General features: G+C 39.5%; 1 protein-coding gene across 10 annotated transcripts in view; it reads left to right on the top strand.

The window, feature by feature from the left end:
- EED (embryonic ectoderm development) overlaps positions 1-23,573 on the top strand; it is a 193,406-nt gene that overhangs the window by 131,350 nt on the left and 38,483 nt on the right. For all 10 annotated transcript variants that reach the window (XM_045038655.1, XM_045038652.1, XM_045038657.1 and 7 more), the window contains one exon: positions 2,490-2,638. In XM_045038655.1, the coding sequence (XP_044894590.1) occupies positions 2,636-2,638 (3 nt within the window). In that variant the 5' untranslated portion in view covers positions 2,490-2,635. The remainder of the gene's footprint in view (positions 1-2,489; positions 2,639-23,573) is intronic.

Here is a 23,573-nt window from a genome sequence, read left to right as displayed (position 1 = left end):
GATCTCTCTCAGCAAGAATTCTGCCCATGATAATACTGCCCCCTAAATCCTAGTGCCCTGTGTGACCACACCAGATACAAATCTTGTAGTTAGGTAGAACAATCTGACCAGGATCCTGAATCACACATGTAGCTATGACAAGCTTCTCACCAGACACATGTACCTTATCTTTATTGCCAGCTCATGCTGGCTCCAAATCCTATCAGGCTGGACAATGTGGACTCTTCAATATTTTTGCCCTTCTAACTCAAAATGTCCCAGACACCAATCCCAAGGCAAAGAAGAGGTGAAAATATATGAGCATTACAAGATCTAAACAAAGCTAAGAGTCCCCAGAGATGATTGACGGGAAAATATCTTCTCAGCCCACTTCCGTTTATAATGACTTTCTTCCTCCAACAGAATCTGCAGAATCAATGTTGCTATAAAATCTCCATTTTGTTTTAGATTCACTTCAGAGTTCTTTTTTCTTTGGAATGAGGGACAGGGGTGCCTGGGTGGCGCAGTCGGTTGAGCGTCCGACTTCACCCAGGTCACGATCTCGCCCTCTGTGAGTTCCAGCCCCGCGTCAGGCTCTGGGCTGATGGCTCAGAGCCTGGAGCCTGTTTCCGATTCTGTGTCTCCCTCTCTCTCTGCCCCTCCCCCGTTCATGCTCTGTCTCTCTCTGTCCCAAAAATAAATAAAAACGTGGAATGAGGGACAGAAACCCTGAGCTCCCCCTGGAGGTAGGAGTGTGCTAGTAAGAGTCTCCTTGGACTTGCTCTTGACTCTTCCTACCCAGTTCATTTTTTGTTTATGTTTATTTATTTTAGAGAGAGAGAGAGACAGAGCGTGAGTAGGAGAGGGGCAGAGAAAGAGGGAGACAGAATCTGAAGCAGGCTCCAGGCTCTGCACTGTCAGCACAAAGCCTGATGCGGGGCTCGAACTCACAAACTGTGAGATCATGACCTGAGCCGAAGTCAGATGCTTAACCAACTGTGCCACCCAGATGCCCCTCTACCCAGTTCATCTTAACACAAACCCAGTTAACTTGCTTACTTTCACCCATTTCCAGTCAGCTTCTGGTGACCTGTCTGCAATCTCCATAACATCTGACTGGGGCTTCTATCCTCTTTGTATTTTAGCTATTCTAATACTTTTTTTTTTTTAAGTTTATTTATTTATTTTGAAAGACAGAGAGGGTATGCACAAACACATATGTGTTTGTGTGCTTTCATAAGCGGGGGAGGGGCAGAGAGAGAGAGAGAGAGAGAGAGAGAATCTCAAGCAGACTCTTTGCTGTCAGCACAGAGCCAAAAAGGGGCTCGATCCCAAGAACTGTGAGATCATGACCTTAGCCAAAACCAAGAGTCCAATGCTTAACCAACTGACCCAGCCAGGTGCCCCTTAGCTACTCTATTCTTAAAGTAGAAAGTACTCCTTGCCTAGCTGCATAAACAGTATTGTCTATGTTTCCATCTTGTCTCAGATTTTTCTCCTTTAATGCAAGTGCTTTGTTAGTCATTTGATTCCTCTTGTCATCTCTCCAACATGTTCCTTTCCTCTTTATCCTTGTTATTGCTCTTCATCTTACCTAGAATTTTTTTCCTATCCTCAGCCCTTGTCTCCTTGTGAAAATCTTTTCCATTCATCAAAAGCCCAAGTCCCAGCTTCCCCACACCCCCCTCTGAAATCCTATAGAACTTGTTTACAAAGCATTTATGTATGCTGCTTTGTATTTTAGTTTTCTCTACATAGTTTATCTTACTCTATCCAACCAAATGTCTAGCATAGTGTCAAGGTCTAGTGTGCCATAGATAATCATTAGATAAATGTTGAATTAAATTGTTGAAGGATGATTTCAAACAACCCATTTTCAAAGAACAGATAACTGCACTGTTGAAAAATGAAGGAAAGCAGGAGACAGGAAGAAGAGAAAACTAACTGGAAGACAAAGGGCCTGAGGATCTGAGGATCTCGGGGTGCTGTAGAGAGAACACTGGGATCAGGATATAAGGATCAGGAACCTGGGCTCAAGTCCCACGTGGCTGTTAATGACCTAAACGACCACAGAGCTGCTCTCTAGAAAATCAAGGCAGTGGGTTATATGAATTTCCAAGTTTATCATCACGATGAAATTGTATGACCATCACCCCATTTAGGCTCCTGATAGCTGACCAAACAAGATAATGTTCAGACTGCACCTCCCCAGAGCCTAATGTAATATATGTGCTAATAAATGTTAGTTTCTCTTTTCTTCACACACAATGGGAACATTATGCAACATTCTCAACTTTAACAAAAGTTTGCCTTCTTTATCCACTGAGGACAGGCCCACACAGGAATATTTGCCTGATAATATGGCAATAGAGAACTATACAACTTGTTTAAACAAAAATACTGCAGAAACATTTGTTTTCTTCTCTAGATGTGTACTTTATGGAAGAATTTTTTGGTGCCTGGTTCTCTCCATTAGGCTGAATATGTTTTCTTATCATTTTTTCTTCTAGCTCTCACCATGTGCCATTTTAGGTACAAGCTTCCATTCCAGCAACTGAAAGGAAACTGAAAAAAAGTTATGCCAATACAAATTCTTAGTCAACTACATCACACTGTCTGGGAAGATGTGGAAATTATTTGACGAAGATTGTTCTACATGGTAAGCAACAAAGAAGGGTAATATTTGGAAGGCAATAAAAAATGTCAAAGAGTTTAAATAAAGTATACCAGGAAAATAAACAAACTCCAAGGAATTAAACGAAGGATTCTGGAGCCTAGGACAGTTGCAGATGTTGAGATTAATATGTATAACAACAACCCACTTACCAAGGATTGTAGAGAAATGAGGACTTCTACCTGTGGGACTTTTAGAGTTCACTGAAGTTTGATTCTTTGCATTTTTAGAAAGCTGATTTAATTTCACTATTTTATTTTGATGTTTTCCTGACTTAAGAGAATTCCAAATTCCCCTCAGTCCCTGCAGATACGCTGTGTTCTTTCACTCCTCTGTGCCTTTGTGGGTGCTGTTTCCTCCTCCTGCCTTTCCCCTCTCCTCCTCATCCTTCAAAACCTATTTTAAATCTCTGTGAAGACAAGCCTGACTCCACTCAGCAAAGTAAGTTGCTCTCACTGCCGTCCAATAGTCTTGACTCGTAGCTCTATTATTTTCACAATCACCTTGGCCCTGGCTGGGTGAATGCCAGGTGCACCCAGTTGAGGATCAGCCTGGGAAGTGAGGAGGATACTGATTAGGAGAGCAGTGCTGTGCTCAATTATGAGAAGTTAGGGGCCTTTCTTTACTGAGCATCTAATGCTATGATCTGTGTTAAAAGGAAAAAAAAGAAAGAAAGAAACCTTATGAAATGTTTTCTTTTAATGCTGTCCTGAGTATATTCTGAGAGGCTCTTAATAGAAGCCAAATTGTGTGGGGGGTTGGGGAGTGCAGGGGTATCTAAGAGGAGGAGGGTGCTGAAATAGGAGGGGGAAGAAAAAAGAATCCTCAGTCTCAGAAGACTTTGAAAGAAGTGAGGTCTAAGTTTACCCACTCCCACACCTTCACTTAGTTATCCTCCTACAGGTCTTTACATTTTAGCTTCCTCAGGAAAGTGTGTCATGCTTTTTCTGATGAGAACAATCATCACATCTTATACCTCTCACTTCTAGCATTTACCACAGTTGTAAATCTATATGTAGATGTGATTCTTTGACGGATGTCTGTTTTTATCACTAGGCTCATGAGAATAGGGACTCACATCAGGTTTTTAATCACCACTATTCCCTAAGTCCTAGCATAGGCCTGGCACATAATGGGATTTCAATATTTGTAGAGTCAATGAATAATGTTGCATGAAAGGCAATAAGGGAAAGGCAATTGAAATACAGATTTAAAGGGACCATTTAAATTAACTCAGCAGTATTGCTCACGATCAGCATGATGTGATCAATATAATGATCAAGGGTGTGAGAGGTTTTTTTCCTACTGACATCATATATCTGATGTCTTTTTCAACACTACCTCCCCAATTCTCCAACACCAGCTGGGTGACCAGCAATTCAATTCAGTTCTGGTGTAATTTACTTGGAGTTGGCATCAGACCCCATAAGTTAAAGGACTCAGCCCCATGAAACTGCCTCCACTTTCAGATGCCCGTTGCAAGTCCCTGGCCACCTGTGCCTTGGATCCACCAGATACAAATTGAGGATTCCTATGACCCTTTCCTCAGGTTTGATGTTTTGCTAAAATGGCTCACAGAATCTAAGACAGCATATTACTTACATTTACTGCTTTATTATGAAGGATACAAATGAACAGCCAGATGTAGAGGTACATAGAATAAGGTCTGGAAGGGTCCCAAGCACAGGAGCTTCTGTCCCTGTGGAGTTGGGGTATGTCATGCTCCCAGCACTTCGAAGTGTTCACCAGGCTGGGAACTCTCTGGGCCTCATTATTTACAGGCTTCTATGGAGGTTTCCTTACATAGGCATGATTGATTAAATCATTGGTTGTTGGTGATCAACCTTAATCTTCAGTCCCTTTCCCCCTATCAGGAGGTGGGGCTGAAATTTCCAAGCTTCTAATCTAGGCTTGATCTTTCTGGCCTCCAGCCCCCTTGCTAAAGCTATCTAAAGAGTCGCCAAGATTGGCTTCCTTGAAAGAGGCTCCTATCACCCTTATCCCAGGAAATTCCAAGGATTTTAGGAGTTCTGTGCCAGAACCAGGAACAAAACCAAATATGTTTCTGTGATACCGCAGGGTGGGAATGAATTTAAGGATGTAAATGTAAGGGTATATACAGTCAATAAATTAATTGTAATGAAGATGCCAACAATGTACTGAGGTTTCAAAGGATAATAAGTCATTAGGTTACACTTGGATTTCATCACAATTTATTTTCCACTAACTTCTTCTGTAGAAATTAGTGACATCATATGTCTCCACTCAGTAATTATAGCACTCCCCATTTTATGTAATAAAATAGCATCTTACTCAGAGTCATTTATTTGATAATCAGATGTTACAGACACTCATGAGAATGGGTGGCTAAATTAAATATTCTGACACTGTTTTTCTGGGAAGAGAGAAGTGAGTGCCTTTTAACAACCTTGAGCCCCACATAAGACCTATGAATTTACATCTGAACTTTCTTTGTTTCTCCTATTCTCCAACACTTAACATATAAAAAAAAAAAAACCACTTTCCAGCACAAACTATAAGTTGATAATTTAAGGTAATAAATGAGACCCTGTCAATCTATATATGGCTGCTCAATATATAGACCCTGTCAATCTATATATGGCTGCTCAAAATTGTTGCCGATAGGGTAACAGAAAGCAAATCATGTATAATCTGTTGATTGAGACATTCATTCATTCCTTTGAGTATTTGTTGAAATCCTTCTATATTCTGATACTAGGTTTATAGGAGACCTCTATGATCAAGTGAAAAGAGGTCTATTGGATATACACAAAACTCAACACGTAACCTGCCCTCAAGAAGTTCCCAATCTTGTTAGAACAAAAGATGATAGAACAAACTTTAGAACAAAATCTATAATTAGATAACTAAATGAAACAGCATTCTATAGATGTGTGGGGAAAAGGGCAACCAAATCAGATTAGGGAATCAGGGAAGGTTTCCTGGGAAGCTAAATTTTGAAAAGGATGAATTTGGAAGAAGAAAGTATTTTAAGCAAAAGGAAACATATATGAAAAAGATCACAGCCTAATCAGTAAACTACCAGTAATTCACCACAGGTCTTTACTCAAATACTTTCAACTTACAAACATTCAAAAATACAAAGCTTGGGGCACCTGGGTGGCTCAGTTGGTTAAGTGTCCAGCTTTGGCTCAGGTCATGATCTCACAGTTTGTGAGTTCAAGCCCCACATCAGGCTCTATGCTGACAGCTCAGAGCCTGGAACCTGCTTCAGATTCTGTGTCTCCCTCTCTCTCTCTGCCCCTGCCCTGCTTGTGCTCTATCTCTCAAAAATAAGTAAACCTTAAAAAAATTAAAAACAAACAAACAAACAAAAAAAAAAAAACAAAGCTCAGCTTCCAAGCAAAGGTGCATCAACTCTTTCAGACATGCCAGAAGGAGTTAGTGGTCAGGTGAGGTCATGTCAGTCCTAGTCACGTGATCATTGGGTTATTCCTTAATCCATTTAATTTTTCCACTGGGCTATTCTTTAATCCATTGAATTAATTCCTTAACTTGCAAACTCAAATACCTACCATGAGTACAGCTGGCAGGGTGGGGCCTGAGGTGAACTGGAGCGTGAGGTGAACTGTGTCCAGCTATGGGGAAGAGTGGCCCCAGGCGCTAGCGGATTTTACCCTGCCAGAATGTAGCCTCAGTGATGCCATTGCTCTCTCAAGGCAAACTAGAGACCTCCTTCAATTTTGAATTGTTGTTCAATTTTGAATTGTTGACAACTAATTCAAGTTTTTAAAATTGTGTGCAGGCCAAGCAAAAAATGTATGCAGGCTAACTTCAGTCTGCTGACCATCACTTTGTGACCTTTGATATTTGTATGTTTGGTGTGTTCGCTTTAATTTTCAATGTTTTACAAAAATTACAAACGTTTTTCAGAAGAAGGAATAGATGCAACTAGAATATTAATAGTGTTGGTAGGAAGTGGTAGGAAGAGACATGGAGTTAGTATAGAAACAACAATAGATGTAGTAAACAATTAAAAATAATAAATGTGTATACTTAAGGGATAAATTGTTTCAGTGATAGTAACAACTCTGAAGAACAAAGATCCAATCATTCAATCATGTCCATGTACCTATGCCATCAAAAATAATGAACAAGATGAAGAGTAATTGTCAAAATGAAAGGCTTTAAGAATGTGCAGCTGGAGAGGTGCCTGGGTGGCCTGGTCAGTTAAGCATCTGGCTTCAGCTCAGGTCATAATCTCACAGTTGGTGAGTTCGAGCACCATGTCAGGCTCTGTGCTGACAGCTCAGACCCTGGAGTCTGCTTTGGATTCTGGGTCCCCATCTCTTCTCTGCCCCAACCCTGCTCTCACTCTGTCTCTCAAAAATAAATAAACGTTAAAAAATAAAAAATAAAAATAAAAAAAAGTGCAGGTGGGGGAGGGAAATCAATGTCAGATGTCTAAATAAAGTAATTTCTAGGGGCACCTGGGTGGCTCAAAGGTTAAGCTCCTGACTTTTCATTTTGGCTCAGGTCATGATCTCACAGTTCCCGAGATGGAGCCCCACGTCGGGCTCTGTGCTGACAGATTGGAGGCTGGAGCCTGCTTTGGATTCTGTGTCTCCCTCTCCCTCTGCCCCTCCCCCCACTTGCTCTCTCTCTCTCTCTCACTCTCTCTCTCTCTCAAAAATCAATAAACATTAAAAAAAAAAAGTTAATTCTGGACAAACGCAAGCATTTGTTCAGGAACTCTACTGGACATGGTAAAATTGCTGCTCCTGAAACTTCGGACACAGTCACAGTGAAATTCCATTAAGGATGTTAGAGCTGCCAAGGAGTTTTCTACACTTGGCCATCCTCAAGGAGGGGGACCACCTGCCTCAACATATGTTCAAAATGGTAGAAGAGAGAGTCGATAGACTGCACATACGATAGGAGAAAAGAGCATGTCTGATTTGTGATTTTAAAAACAAACTAATTGTTTTTTTAAGCAATAGTTGTAAATGTTTAAAAATTCAAGTAGTGTAAAAAGATATACAGTAGCAAACAAGTCTTCCTTCCTCCCTAGACCCCTAGTTCTTCTGCCTAGAAGTAACTGCTATTAATGATTTCTTTTTTTTTTTAATGTTTGTCCAGTCCATCTAATTTCATTCTTAACCACTTCAAACATGTTTTTAATTTTTTTTCATGTTTATTTATTTATTTTGAGAGAGAGAGAGAGACAGAGCATGAGCAGGTGAGGGGCAGACAGAAAGGAAGGGAGAGAATTCCAAGCAAGCTCTGCATTGTCAGTGCAGAGCCCAATGCAGGGCTTGAGCCCATGAACTGTGAGATCATGACCGGAGCTGAAATCAAGAGTAGGATGCTTAAGCAACTGAGCCACCCAGATGCCCCTTAAGAATTTCTTATGGGGTGGGAATGCAAGCTGGTGCAGCCACTCTGGAAAACAGTATGGAGGTTCCTCAAAAAACTAGAAATAGAACTACCCTATGACCCAGCAATTGCACTACTAGGCATTTATCCACTGTGCTGTTTCAAAGGGACACATGCACCCCCATGTTTATAGCAGCACTATCAACAATAGCCAAAGTATGGAAAGAGCCCAAATGTCCATTGACAGATGAATGGATAAAGAAGATGTGGTACATATATACAATGGAGTATTACTTGGCAATCAAAAAGAATGAAATCTTGCCATTTGCACCTACATGGATGGAACTGGAAGGTATTATGCTAAGTGAAATTAGTCAGAGAAAGACAAAAATTATGACTTCCCTCATATGAGGACTTTAAGAGACAAAACAGATGAACATAAGGGAAAGGAAGCAAAAATAATATAAAAACAGGGAGGGGGACAAAACAGAAGAGACTCATAAATATGGAGAACAAACTGAGGGTTACTGGAGGGGTTGTGGGAGGGGGTATGGGCCAAATGGGTAAGAGGTACTAAGGAATCTACTCCTGAAATCATTGTTGTACTATATGCTAACTAACTTGGATGTAAATTTAAAAAAAATAAAAAATAAAACAAGTTAATTAAAAAAAAAAAAGAATTTCTTATGGGGGCACCTGGCTGTGTCAGACAGTAGAGCATGCAACTCTTGACCTTGGAGTTGTAAGCTTGAGCCCCACATTGGGGATAAAGTTTACTTAAAAATTTTTTTTGAAGTTAAAAAAAAGAGTTTCCTATATTTCTTTTCATACAAATAAATGCATATTATACACTTATTTCTGCAACTTTTTTCCTATGTAATTATTTAATGTATTTTGGAGATTGTTCTATATTAATTCATGTAGATACACTTTATTCATTTTAAAAGCTACATATAAAGATACAGTGTAACTTATATAATCAATACTCCATTGATGGATTTATATTGTAGTCTTCTGCTATTATAAACAAGAAGACTGAGATAAAAACACAGAAAGAAGCAAACCATAAGAGACGCTTAAATATAGAGACCAAACTGAAGGTTGATGGGGGGGACACATGAGGGGGGTGGGTTAAAATGGGTGACTGACATTAAGAAGAGCACTTTTTGGGATGAGTGTAAGATGTGTAAGAGATGAATCATGGGGGTTCTACTCCTGAAGCCGAGACTACATTGTATGTTAACTAACTTGAGAATGAAAAACAAAACAAAACAAACAAACAAAAAATTCACTTAAAACAATAAATCTGTCTGGTTTGAAAATTTCAAAGAATCTATTTGGTCAACTACATCCTAGGCCTGCAAGCCTAAACACCTCTTAGTCCTGTTGGGCTTGGGAACAAGTGAACCTAAGAACAGCCACTTGGAAATGAACTTGTGCATACGAATAGAAGAATCTGTGTCTGGAAAGAAGGTAAATGTGGCAGGATGACTAGCGATGAGATTGAATTCAAAATTAGTGAGATCATTAAGGCCCCATGGGATAACCTAAGGAATTTGATCTTCCCTGCAAAGATAGCCGAACAACTGACTGGTTTCAAGCAGAATGATGACATACTCTACTTATGTTTTAGAAAACTTACTGCAACAACAATGAGAATAGATTGGAGGGAACCAGAAAAGAAGTCAAAAGAGAAGAAGGGAGACAATTCAAGTAATCCAGGAAGTAATTTCTGAGAGCTATTACAGGAGTAAAATCTACAGTACCTTGAACTGATTGGACAGGGGTATGATTGAATGGGCAAAATCTAAGATGAACACCTGGCTTCTGGGTAGGTCCACTTGGTGGATAGTGGTATTAATCACCAAGACTCAGGAAGGAGCAAGCATAAGGAGAAAGATAATAGTTGAGTTTTGAACATTTGGCCTTGACCTTCTGGGCATACAGGTGATTATGTCCAGGTAGTACAATATATAGGTCTAAAGCTCAACAACACACCAATAGCAGACATATAGTTAACAGTTGAACAGTTGAACAACATATATTTAACACTCGAAGCTGTCAGAATAGAATGGGTCACCTGAGAGTTACATATTCATTAATGCAACAAAAGACATGGCAGAACCCTGAGAAAAGGAGCCAATAAGGGGAGGCAAAGGAGGCTACAGGTGGAGGAAAAGGAACCAAGCAAAGAAGTAAAGGCCTTTCATGAACAGTCAAAAATTAAATAAGCTGGCACAACAAGGAATCAAGTACTTTTACCTTATTTGAAACTCAAGCTATTTTAGGCAGATCTAATCAGAGTTCCACATTATAGGTAACTTAAGCTCATTTAGGTGACTAACCCAAGATTTCACAGTTTTTAAATAGCAGAGCTAGGACTTTAACGCAAGTCTTCCCCCAGTTCCACAGAGCTTGGTTCCACCATGCTGGCTCCAAATTTCTTATGATTCGCAGACTAGCAAAGCCAGGAACGCGGAAGAAGGAAAGAAGTTATACTAGCACAATCAGGCCTCCCACAACTCTCCCTCTTCCCATGCTTTTTACACAGTAGGAAACTAAGGTTCAGAGAGGTTTTAAAAAAAACACATTACCTTAAAACTCCAGTCCTTATTAAAACTTCCCTAAAACCACAGACCTGTCCTTTAGCATTCACAGGCAAAGAGACATTAACTCTTTGTTTGCATAAGGGTATGTGTATTTAGGACTTTCATACTAAAGGCATCAGAAGCTAAATAGTATCTTTTCTGTACTGTAATCATTAGAGAGAACTGCAAAGTTTCTTAAGTCCTTGCTCAAGCCCACATAATGTTCTTTATTGTATGCAAATGTACTAGCTGTAAGAGATATTCCATGTGGTTTTCAGGAGTGTGATATGAATGAATGTTAGAGATAAGTAGAAATCGGTAAAACATTCCTTATAATAGATATTGTCAAAATATTATTATTATGGGTCTGCAAAAGCTTAGAAAACTTTTTACTGTGATCCATCTTGTGATAGTGAAAACTTTTACTGATATTTGATCCGTAAGAATAGAACTTGGTCACCAGGTTTCAACACAAAGCTTGTTGAAAGAGTATGTTTTTCCTGCTGATATGAATAGGGATTTAAAAAAAAATTTTTGATAGGTGTATATAAAACCAAGTCATACAAGTGTGTTGCATTTGGATAGATTCCAGATGCAGGTTTGAACACGATTATTTCAAGATCTCTTTACTTCGGTGCATTGGTGAGCCTGTGCAAGAGATCTCTGCCCAGAAGCTCCAACCTGTCAAAATGGTTTTAGTTGCTCCGTTTCTCTTCTCACCAAAGGTGAAGTCTCAAGCTATATGATAACAACTCCAGGAGCTTACCTTCTTTAATGCCTCTAAATAAGTCAATTAAATTATGGTAGTAAACACAGATAGTGATTTCATTCATTCAGAAAACATTTACTGAGTGTGAAGTCACCATGGATATCAAGATGAATGAGAAATGGATTCTGCCCACAAATAATCCTTCCTGGGGTGGGGGTATGGCACAGCTAAGTAGCTGGACTAAGGCTAACATCTCTGTTGAGAACTTAAAGTTTATGTATTTTATGTTGTTGATCCGTGGACTTTGAGGTATACGCCAATAAACAGGTGGCATATGGCAACGTTAGCGTTCTGGTAGGAAAGTCGAAAAGCTTGGTTGGTATTTCTCATTGTTGCTTGGAGTGCCTGCTCTTCTCTGCAATTCTGGCAGTGTTTCAGGAATCTGGCCGCTAAGGGATTACAAATCTTTTAGTCATCAAACAGTAAACCAACTCCGCTGTGTGTTAACTTGTACAACTTTACCAGAGTGAAATGTAACTTTGCATGAATGATTTAGCTTACCTCCCGCTTCAGGAAACAATCACAGATGGCTATCAACATATATGTGCATAAGTACGAAAAAAATCAGAAACAATTTAAATGCCACACAACTGAGATGTGGTTAATTAAATTCTGGGTATCCTTCCTGATGTAGTGCTACGGAGCCATTAAAATGATGTCTTAGGAAAACAAAGGAAAATATTCACCATATGCTGTTGCAAAAATTGCTTACAAAACCATACCATGGTACCATTACATTTTCCGAATGTGTGTCTATTCATGTTGTGAGTTCACAGGAAGAGACTAGAAGAATAGGAAGACTCAAATGTTAATAGTGGTTACCTTTGGGCGGTAGGATTATAGAAGAGTTTTCTTCTTTGTGGTTTTCTTGTATTTTCCAAATTATACGAAATGTACATGTGTTACTTTCATTATTCAAAACAAATTATATTTTTGAAAAGAAAGACCAAAAAGTAGTCTAGCTCTTCCTATTTTGTAGGTTTTTTTGACAAAGAAGTTTTACCAAATTCCCCAAGGTCTGAAACAGAAGACTATTTTAGTGACACCAACTGTGCCCACTCAAATCTTTACTCACAGAACTTGTATCAAGAGGCAAAGAAAAGCTTCACTTCCCATCCCCATCTGGGGCACACTCACCAGGAACTGCAGGGAGTCTTACTACATCTTTTTATGTTTGAGGGTTTTTTATTTTTAATGTTTATTCATTTTTGAGACAGAGAGAGCGCGAGCAGGAAAAGGCAGAGAGAGAGGGAGACACAGAATCTGAAGCAGGCTCCAGGCTCCAAGCTGTCAGCACAGAGCCCGACGCGGGGCTCGAACTCAAAAACTGCGAGATCATGACCTGAGCTGAAGTCAGATGCTCAGCCCACTGAGCCACCCAGGCACCCCGAGGGTTTTTTTTTTTTTAATTGTGATATCCCTGGGGCCTCACAAGCAATGCTAAAGTCTTCATCATCTCTTCCTGTATGCTAGTTGGCCATGTGCAAATAAGACTATCGATGGCCTTCAGTAGTATCCCAGAGTTCAGTAGTACCCAGAGGGTAGGCACTGTTTGGAATAAAACCGCATATTGGTTAGGAGCACAGACTCTGTAGTCAGACCTTAGAGTCTTAACACTAAAATTTGTTATTTGTTGGGGCGCCTGGGTGGCTCAGTCAGTTAAGCGTCTGACTTCGGTTCAGGTTATGATCTCACAGTTTGTAAGTTCGAGCCCCACATCGGGTGCTGTGCTAACTGACAGCTCGGAGCCTGGAGCCTGCTTCAGATTCTGTGTCTCCCTCTCTCTCTGACCCTTCCCCATTCATGTTCCGTCTCTCTCTGTCTCAAAAACAAATAAACATTAAAAAAAATTTTTTTTAAAAGAAAGTGAAAAGACATAGACCGGAGAAAACATTTTATGTTTAGTAACCAAAGAATTTGTATCTAGAATATGTAAGGAACTCTTGTATCTAGAATATATAGAAGAACTTTCATTGCAACTCACTGAAAAAAAGGCAAACAAGTTTTTAAAAAAATGGACTGAAGATTTGGACAGACTCTTCATCAGAGAAGATCTATGGATCAGTAAGTGTTCAACATCATTAGTCTTCAGGAAAATGCACATTAACACCATAGTAAGATACCACTACATACCCACCAAAATGGCTCAAATTAAAAAGACTGACAATACCAAGTCTGGAAAGGATGTAAAGCAAATAGAACTCTCATACATGGATGGTGATGATAAAAATAGGATACAACCACTTTGGAAATGGTTTTAGGGGTGCCTGGGTGCCTCAGTCGGTTATGCATCTGACTTCAGCTCAGGTTGTGATCTCATGACCCGTGAGTTCGAGCCCTGAATCTGGCTCTGTGCTGACAGCTCAGAGCCTGGAGCCTGCTTCAGATTCTGTGTCTCCCTCTCTCTCTGCTCCTCCCCTGCGCATGCTTTGTCTCTGTGTCTTTCAAAACTAAACATTAAAGGAAATTTTAAAAAAAGAAAAGAAAATAGTTTCATAGTTTCTTACAAAGTTAGACATATACTTGCCATATAATCCAGAATTCCACTCGTATGCAATTTACCCATAAGAAATTTAAAAATATGTCCATACAGTCTTGTCCATGAATGTTCATAGCAGCTTTATTCATAGTAGTCCCCAAACAAACAATCCACCTGTCCATCAACAGGAAATAGGTAAACAAATTATTACACATTCATTCAATAAAATACATGCTCAGAAATAAAAAAGAGTAAAGAACATATGCAGGCAAAAACATGGATGAATCTCAAGAAGGATATACATATGTCCAAGAGTGCATACTGTGTGATTCCATTTATATAACATTCTAGAAAATGCCAACTAATCCATATTGGCAGGAAACAAATCAGTGTTTTCCTGGGTTGGAAGAGAGAGGAGAAGATGCTTGCAGAGGGGCACTAGGGAACTTTTAGGATGATGGAAATGTTCTGTATCTTGGTGGCAGGGGTTACATGGCATCAAAACTCATTGAACTGTATATTTTTTTTATATTTTTAATGGTATTTATTTATTTTGAGAGAGAGAGAGAGAGAGAGAGAGAGAGAGAACATGAGCGGGGGAGGGGCAGAGAGAGAAAGTGAGAGAGAGAATCCCAAGCAGGCTCCTCACTGTCAGCACCGAGCCCAACACAGGGCTCGAACCTATGAACTGCAAGATCCTGATCTGAGCCAAAATCAAAAGTTGGATGCTCAACCAGCTGAGCCATCCATGTGCCCCTAAACTGTATACTTAAATGAGTACAGTTTATTGTGTATGAATTATACCTCAATAAAGCATGAGAGAAACTAGTCAGGCCAGGTGCAATGTTAAGAAGTGATGGAACACACAGATGATAAAATATTACTGTTCCCTAGGCTTCACAATTGAAAATGATGTGCATAATCTTCAATAGAGATAAAAGTTTATTTTCCTTATGCTGCCCTCTCCTAATTCACCTAGCACATATTTATTGAGCTTCTCCTCTGTGCCAGCCATTTGACTCAATATTAAGAGTCCTAAGGTAGGTAAACAATCTTCACAAGGTTACTGACCTCACAGAGCCTACAGTATAGTTAGGGAGATGATAGGACCAACTGTACGTTATGAGGATGACTTCTGTGAGCAGGAGAATATGGGATGCCAATGAAGTACGTTCGCTTGGTGACCACTTCCTGTAGCAAGTAACATCTAAGTTCCTATCTAAAGTGTGACGTTTAGTTAACCAAAATCAAGCTAATTGTCACCCCAGAAATGCTCCCTTCCCGAATGGACAGGGACATTCAATATGTTCATGCATACAAGTTTTGAATTAATGCTTCTCCAACTAAGCAATCTTTCCAAAAGTTTTTCAAAATAAGGAGTAATGTATCCATGCTTTTAGTTTAATATCAAAAACATAGAAGTGTGTTAACCAAACCCCTGGTAGTTTTATGACTGAAATCCTTACCCAGTTTTGTACAGTTTAACTTGTTATACTAATCAGAGTTTACATTTTAAACCTTATTTTAGGTAGTATAATTATAGATTCACACATTATTTACTGCAAAATAATCTGGCATGATAAATTACTCCATCAAATCAGAAAAAAAGAGAAAGTAATAGTCTATATATAAGATATAGCAAAAAGCAACCTTGTCAAATCTATTACCTACTTTAAAAGAGGGTAGAGGGTAATTCTTAATGAAGAGTGTTACGCCCACCTTAGAGTGTTTGGAAACCTTTGGGATGGTTTTGCGGTTGGCACAATGATTGAGAGAGCTATTTGCAATCAGAGATTAGGGTCAGGGGTGCTAAATGCTTTTCAATGCTCAGGATAACCCCCCATATATGAAAATTACTCTGCCCCCAATGCCAATAATATCCCCATTGAGAAATACCATTAGAAGGTCTCCAATGGCCTTTCTGGTTCTAAAAGTTTATTAGTGGATTCTATTCATTCATCTGAAATGGCACTGCTTTAACAAGAAGACAATATCACAGAGCGCCTGGGTGGCTGTTGGGTAAGTGTCAGACTCTTGATTTTGGCTCAGCTCATGATCTCACAGTTCCTGGGATCAGGCTCTGCACTGACAGCACTGCCTTTTTAGGATTATCTATCTCCCTCTCTGCCCCTCCCCTGTTCATGCTCTCTCTCTCTCTCTCTCTCTCTCTCTCTCTCAAAATAAATAAAGTTAAAAAAAAAGTATCATCCAACTAGGCATCTGTAATGATTAATTTTATGTATCAATCTGGCTGAGCCACAGTGCTTAGATATATGGTCAAACAACGCTCTGGATGCTTGTGTAAGGGTGTTTTGGATGACATTAATATTTAAATCAGCGGACTTTGAGTAGAGGAGATTGCCCTCCTGTAATGTGGGTGGGCCTCAATTAATCACTTGACAGTCTGAATAGAACAAAAGATCCCCCCCCCAAGTGAGAAGGAATTCTGCTAAAGATGGCCTTTGAACTTGAATTGCAGACTTTGAACTTGAATTGCAGACTTTGAACTTTCCAGTCTCTATAACTGAGTGAAACAATTCCTTAAAATAAATCTCTCCCTCTCTGTCTCTTTCTATCTCTCTCTCTATACACACATCATATTGGTTTCATTTCTCTAGAGCACTTTGATTAATACAGACAGCATCCTTATTCTTGGGCATAAAATTTAGAAAATGTGAAATGGAAAAACAAAGTTATCCACATTGTCACATTTACCAGATTATCACATTTACCCTGAAGATGAATAGCCATGGTTTCATGAATGCACACCACAAATCTTAAGTATTTCAAGTATTTGAGATTTAGAATGCCCCTAGGCATTTTAACAAGCATCTTTCCTCTGCACACTTAAGTTCATGTGCACATAATCCCTATGTTTTGGATTCATTTACACTTAACTCATCAAAATCTCTTCTCACAGGTATCACTCCAAGCCTTCCAAATGCTTGAACTTAGCTCTGTCAGTCTTTGTTCTAAGAACCAGAAGTCATCTTTTGTTCTATCAAAGAGATAAAATAAAGAACCCAAGTTGGAGTAAATTCAGAGTGTACAATTTCTAATTTAGTTCCTATTCCCTTTTTTAAAGCACATTTATTTTTTTACTCATGTTCATTTGGAAAAAACTGCCATGTACCTTAAACCCAATCAAGGTTTAAGATTAGGCCCATTTTTCTCAGACACATTTTTAAATACATACATATCTTCAAACCAAAAAGCAGCAAGTAATTTTGTATAAAGTGTATTTGCATTAAGTGCATTTCTTTTCTTGCCATGGTTATACCAATGGTGGATTTGTGTCAAGTTCAGTGAATCCAAGTGTAATCTGTTTTAGAGGTTGGTTTTTGTTTTTGTTTTTGTTTTTGTTTTTTTTGTTTCCCTTTAAATGCCTCATGTTGTTTTGCGAAGTCTATGTAATTTAATCTATCTAATTATCCTTTCAACAGAAAAACGTCCCTGGTGTTGCCTTATGCCAACAAAAACAGTACTATCTGATCCAACAAACTAATGCTCCTGAGACATCATACAATAACAAACCAATATGGACAAGGGGAAAAGGAAAGCCAAATACTCACAAAGAAAATTAGACATACAGTTTTGCACTTCTGAGAGGCTAACCTCACATTTTTTTTAAACATCAGATCTCAGGACTGTTGTAGATAGTAGTGAATTTCTTAAGCTTGATTAACAATTTTTCAGACAATTTAAAGGTCACAAATGTTTTAAAAAAAACACTCCTCTTTCTCTGGCTTTGACAGCTAAAGTTTTATTTCAGAATTGCACATTTATCTGTAATATTCCAGACACTGAGATAATGACAGTTAATTAACCTGGCAGTAATTGTAGTCTATTTTTCAGGGAATTAAGGACACACTATATCATGCACCAGACAAAACTTGGTCTTCAAACAGCAGTGCACTTAATGCTTAAAATGAAAATTAGATACAGAGGTGTTCTTTCAGGGAATGAATGAGAATTGGGCTATTTAAAATAAATTCATTTATCTGATTGCTTTTTAAATTAAAATAACCTTTTTTCTTAACCTCAAAGTAATATATGCTTATTACTATAAATACAGAGCAGCAGAGAGAAAGAAAGAAAGGATACACTCAGGTCCATCCACCTAGAGATAAATATGTTGACGACACAGTGGGAGGCCATATGGTACAGAGTTGAAGAACTCCATTCCCACAGCTGGGCTGTGTACATTCAAACTTAACTCCACCACTTGCCACCTCTGTGTTGATCTAGTAACTTAATTTCTCCATCTCATCTTCCTCAACTGTAAAATAGAGGATCGAGGGTGTTATGAAGATTAAGTGAAATAAATCCTGCGATGTGCCTTGTATATAGCAAGCCTTTGATGAATGTTAATCATTAGTTCAACTTTCTAGATTCTCTTTGTCTTAGTGTGTTCACATAGGGACGCTGCTGGTTTTGATTTACATTTGAAAAGGGCGCTGGAAGTCTCAGAAGATAGTCACTCAGAATCACAATTATCTTTCTCTTTGTACTTTTTTTTTTAATTGTGTAAGTGGAGGGGCACCTGGGTGGCATCCCATTCTTGATTTCAGCCCAGGTCTTGATCCCAGGGCCATGGGATCCTGTCCCACATCGGGCTCCGCGCTGAGCATGGAGCTTGGTTAAGATTCTGTCTCTCTCCCTCTGCCCCTCTGCCCTGCTTGCACACACACACTCTCTCCCTAAAAATGTTTTTTTTTTTTAATTGTATAAGGGGAAAATTGCATGTAAAATGATATTATTTTTTAAATCAAGGTTGGCGATTTTTAAAGCAAGAGCAATCTTTTATTTCAAAAATCAAAATTAATTTGTCATTTAACAATGATAAATAATGTAATGCAATGTTTCAAGCTCTTCCACACATATTGTCTTATTTAACACACACAACTCTTCTGAAAGAACAAGACATTGGAATTATCTCCATTTTTTAAGCTAACTCTTCCCTTAGATTAATAATAGACCACTGTCATTTGCATTTGCCCTTGAAGACTATATTTGGATTGGTGGAAAAATAAAATTACGTGTCTATCTGCTCAATGCTAAAAGCTAAAAACTCTGCCTGCTTCTCCTCCTAAGCCCCCTATCTTAGAGATACCACCATCCAGGAAGTCAGCCAGACTATAAACCTGAGTCATGCTATGCCTCTCTCTCCACCCCTCACATTCCATGAATTACTGAGTCCTGTCAGTTATATTTCTTAAATATCTCCAGAAACAACTGCTTACTTTCCATCGATCTTCATCGGCACTGCCTTAGTTCCGGTCTGCAGTGTTGCAATAGCCTTGGAGCTTACCTCCCAGCCTCCAGTCTTACTCCCTGATGTCTGCCAAAGAGAAAAACTCTTTGGCCACTCATTATTTACAGACCAATGGCATAAGGCTTTTCACTATCTGGCCACTTCCAAATGAACCGGATGCCTATTTATAAACCGTATACCCAAGTATGAAAGTGATGCTGTGGAATATTCCTCTCTAGTGACTAAAATACAAATGTCCACTCTTCAGGGCACTTTCTTCCTGTTATCAAGAAAACCAGAAAGTTGAAGTAGCAATCATAAGGTAGTATGTAGTAAGCAAAAGCACTGTACAATCACAAGGGAAATTTCATGCAGGCAATAATTTATTCCAATAAATTTCCCCTTATCCACAGGAGAGTGTACCTTTCTAGTGTTTGGAACACAGCATTTGCATCCACTGGTTATTTCTGCCTCTCAGGCTTTATTAGGGAAACACTGACAAAAATTTGTTTTCCAGGCTAATTCCCACCTCTTCATGAAGGCTTCTCATATTTCCATCCAGTTAAAATTAGTTACTGCCCTACCTTTCCTATCATAGTACTGTATTCTGTGTTGAATATTTCTACTATAGGACTTGTTAGCATTGTTAGCACTAAAATGATTTAAGAAGGTTGCTCTCTTCTAGAAATCTGCAAGAGTTAGTGATTAAAAGGACCAGCCCTTGGGTCAACCAGATCTGGGTTTGAATTCTGATTCTTTCACTTACTACTTGAGTGGCCTTTTCTAGTCCCTTAACCTCTCTGAGCTATAGTTGCCTTATCCATAAAATGTAGACAGTATGGTCCTACCTTCATAGAATTATTGAGAGGAGTATATGTCAAGCTACATGGAAAGCACTTTGCACAGTACTGGACACATGGAAAACACTCAATAAAGTAGATGTTACTGATCACCTTGGCATTCATTCAGGGTGGCAGTGAGGAATACTATGTATAGGACAGGATCCATTCCTTACACAGCCTTGCTTTTATTCTTGTGGCTTCTCTACTTTGGAAAACAGGAATATTTTCTCTTTTAAAATGTTTTGTTCATCATTTAGTGAGCAGACCTTTTAAGGCAGTTAGAAATACTCATTTGGCTTACCTCTGTCTTCCCTTACCAGACTATAAGTTACCAGAGGAGAGGCATGATGTTTTAATTACTTCTGACTCTCCAGCACCTAGAAAAGCCCTGGCACATAGCAGGTGCTTAAAGCAAATGTTTACTGAGGGGCGCCTGAGTGGCTCAGTCGGTTGAGCCTCCAACATCGGCTCAGGTTATGATGTCAAGTTTCGAGTTGGAGCCCCGTGTGAGTTGAAGCCCCATGGGAGTTTCAGCTCTGAGGGAGTTTGAGCCCCCCACCAGGGTCACTGCTGTTAGCATGGGGCCTGCTTCGGATCCTCTGTCCCCTCTCTCTGTCCCTCCTGCTGCTCCTGCTCTTTCTTTAAAAAAAAAAAATTTTTTTTAAATAAAATGTTTACTGAATGAAATGAATAGATAAATTGCTAGAAACTATTTATAAGACATTTCTGCTTTTATCATCTAGACCAGTGGTTCTCAAAGTGTGGTTCCTGAATTGGCAGCGTGGGCATCACCTTGAGTTTGTTAGAAATGCACAGGGAGAGACCCCAACCCAACCTCAAGTATCAGAGTCTCTGGGGATGGGACTCCACTGTGATTTAACAAACTATCCAGATGATACTTATGTCTGTTACACTTTGAGAACTGCTGATCTACACAGTATTTTTCTTTAAAAGTTAACACCATTTTATAAATCTCAAAAACATGCTGAGCACAAGAAACCAGAGACAAGAGAGCACAAACTGAATCATTACATTTATATGAAGTTGTAGAATAGGCAAAACTACTCTAAGGTGAAAAAACCAGAATAGTGGTTGCCTGGGGTTCTGGGAGGTTTGAATAGAAAGAGGCATAAGGGAACTTTCTGAAGTATTGTGAAGTTCTATCTATGTCTTAATTGGGTATGGATTATAGGAGTGTATGCCTAGGTCAAAATTCATCAAACTATATACTCAAGCTATTTACTGAAACTCATCAAACTCATACAGTGCACTGTATGTAAATGAAATACCAACAAAAAATTAAATAAAGTATTGCCATTTTAATTCCTTCTGTATAAGTCTTATCAGGAGGAGACTTTTTTTGCATAGCAATCTTAAGATGGTCTACAAGGTCCTGTGTGATCTGATCTCCTACCTACATTTCTAGACTTAACTGTTAACTCTGCTCCTGTCACTTTTTCAGTCTTTCACCGCAATGACCTTTTAGTTCCTTAAAGTCATATAGTCCTATCCTGCCCTAGGGCCTTTGCTCTTGCTGCTACCACTCCCTAGAACGTGTCTCTTTCTTCCCTTTCACCTGTTTAACTCCCATTCTTCTTTCAGTTCTCATTCTTCTGTCTGTTACTCAGAGAAACCTTCTCAAATGTCACTATATTATATGTGTCCATGGAACCTTTTGTAGGGCTGCTGTGTACATTCGTGCAGGTAGTTCATCTAAACAAGGGTTCTCAGCTGAGATGGTAGTAGATGAAATTTGTGCTCCGCTCACAAAGACTTGCACATGGAGCAGGGCTATTTCAACCTGGAAAAAGGTCAGCCTTTTTCTAATTCATTAAAGGCATAGTTGCTTGCTAAGCTATGCCTACTCTGGGCTGTTTCCATCTAGGGGGACACCTTTTAAAAACTAGCACACAGATACTATGCGAGTTAGCAGCACCCCTGACCCTGTACTTCCTCTTCATAGTACTTACCACAGTTGTCATTTTACAATTTTTTGTGTGATTATTTGGTTAATTTTTGTTTCCCCCACTAGACAGTAAACTCTATGACAGTAGGAAAGTGTCTGTTTTTACTTATTATCAAGTATTCCCAATACCTAGAATAGTGACTGACACGTAGTGGGTAATTAGTAAATGTCTATTAAATGCATGAGACATTTTGGGGGCAGGGGGTTTAGATAATGTTTATTTTTCATTTTTCATTATATACTTATTTAAATTACAAAGTAATACAGGCTTATTATAAGAAATTCAAACAACAGAGAAGTGTATAAAGAAAAAAATGGGGCACCTGGGTGGCTCGGTCAGTTGAGCATCCAAATCTTGATTTCAGGTCATGATCTCAGGGTCCTGGATTGAGCCCCATTTTGGGCTCCACACTGAGTGTGGAGCCTGCTTGAGATCCTCTCTCTCCCTCTGCCCTTCTCCCCCACTTGAGCTCTCTCTCTCTCTAAAAAGAATTTTTTAAAAAAAAAGAAAAAATTAAACTCTTTCCCCATCAGTTCCATTTTTCAGATACAACCACTGTTAATGTTTGACATGCCTTCTTTAGATTTTCTTCTAAGCATATATAATCAAATTCATTCTTTTTTTTTCTTATGTTTTAAGTTAAAATGCAACCACACTCTACTCATTGTTCTGTGACTTGCTTTTTTCACATCTTCAGGAATAGTTGGATTTTTTTAACATCATTTTTTAAACTGGAAAAACAGTAAAGTTATTTTTGTTTGGGCGAATAAAAATGTGTCATTCAGGAGAGAACAAAATGCATGTGTGATCTGAATGGCCCAGTGAAGAGACACACAGGATAGCAACTTCCTATGTGCAGGTCACCATAATGGCCAATACAGTTGAGGACCCAGACATGCCCAGTCACCTCAGGAAATTGATGTATCCTTTACTCCCTAAATCCTCAAACCCAAAGAAGGACTGCTAGAGCTCAGTCTGGGCTAAGAAGGCCCAGACACTGGGCTGCAGGCTGTCCCCCGAGAGATGACTTCCCTGTGCTGGGACAGTGGCCCAGAGGGCAGCTTCCATGGGGTCAAACAGGACAAGGCCAAGGAAGGTTACCCCACTGCTATTTGGGAGGCTGCCTGATGCATGCCACCAACCACCCTTCCCCTTGGCTTGCTACAATCCCTCATGAAAAGCACCCGTTCCCCTTTTTTTTCCTCCTCTGGTTCTTTCGATTGTCATATTCATGGAGAAGGTCCTCTGTGGGGGGTCAGAAATGCTTCCGGAGCCTCATCAGAACACTGCAGGAAGGGGTGGGCCAGTATCCTTGCCCCTGAGTCCTGGAAAGAAGCCAAATAACAAATCTGTCACTGTGTCTGTCCTGCAAGGCAAGACAACAGGTCTGGCTGGGAAGACCCATGCCCCGGGGACCCAGAGCAGAGCTGTGCCTGGCTTAGAAGAGCTACTTTTTTCCTACGGAGAGAACTGTAAGGAAACTGAGTGAGAAAGTAGAATCCCTTACTCTGGCAGATCACTGCACAATATTCAAAGCTGTCCCAGTAACTGCACCAAACAGCATACCCTGAGGTGGTGACTTGGGGCCTAGGGCTGCTTCCACAGGCTCCCTGTCCTCTAAGAACTTCTTTGAAACATTCAGTCATGGTTATCCTTTTGGCTT

The sequence above is a fragment of the Felis catus genome, chromosome D1 (genome assembly GCF_018350175.1).
Source record: "Felis catus isolate Fca126 chromosome D1, F.catus_Fca126_mat1.0, whole genome shotgun sequence".
NCBI lineage: Eukaryota > Metazoa > Chordata > Mammalia > Carnivora > Felidae > Felis > Felis catus.
Note: the sequence above shows the minus strand (reverse complement) of the source record. Positions and strands in the feature narration are given on the sequence as shown.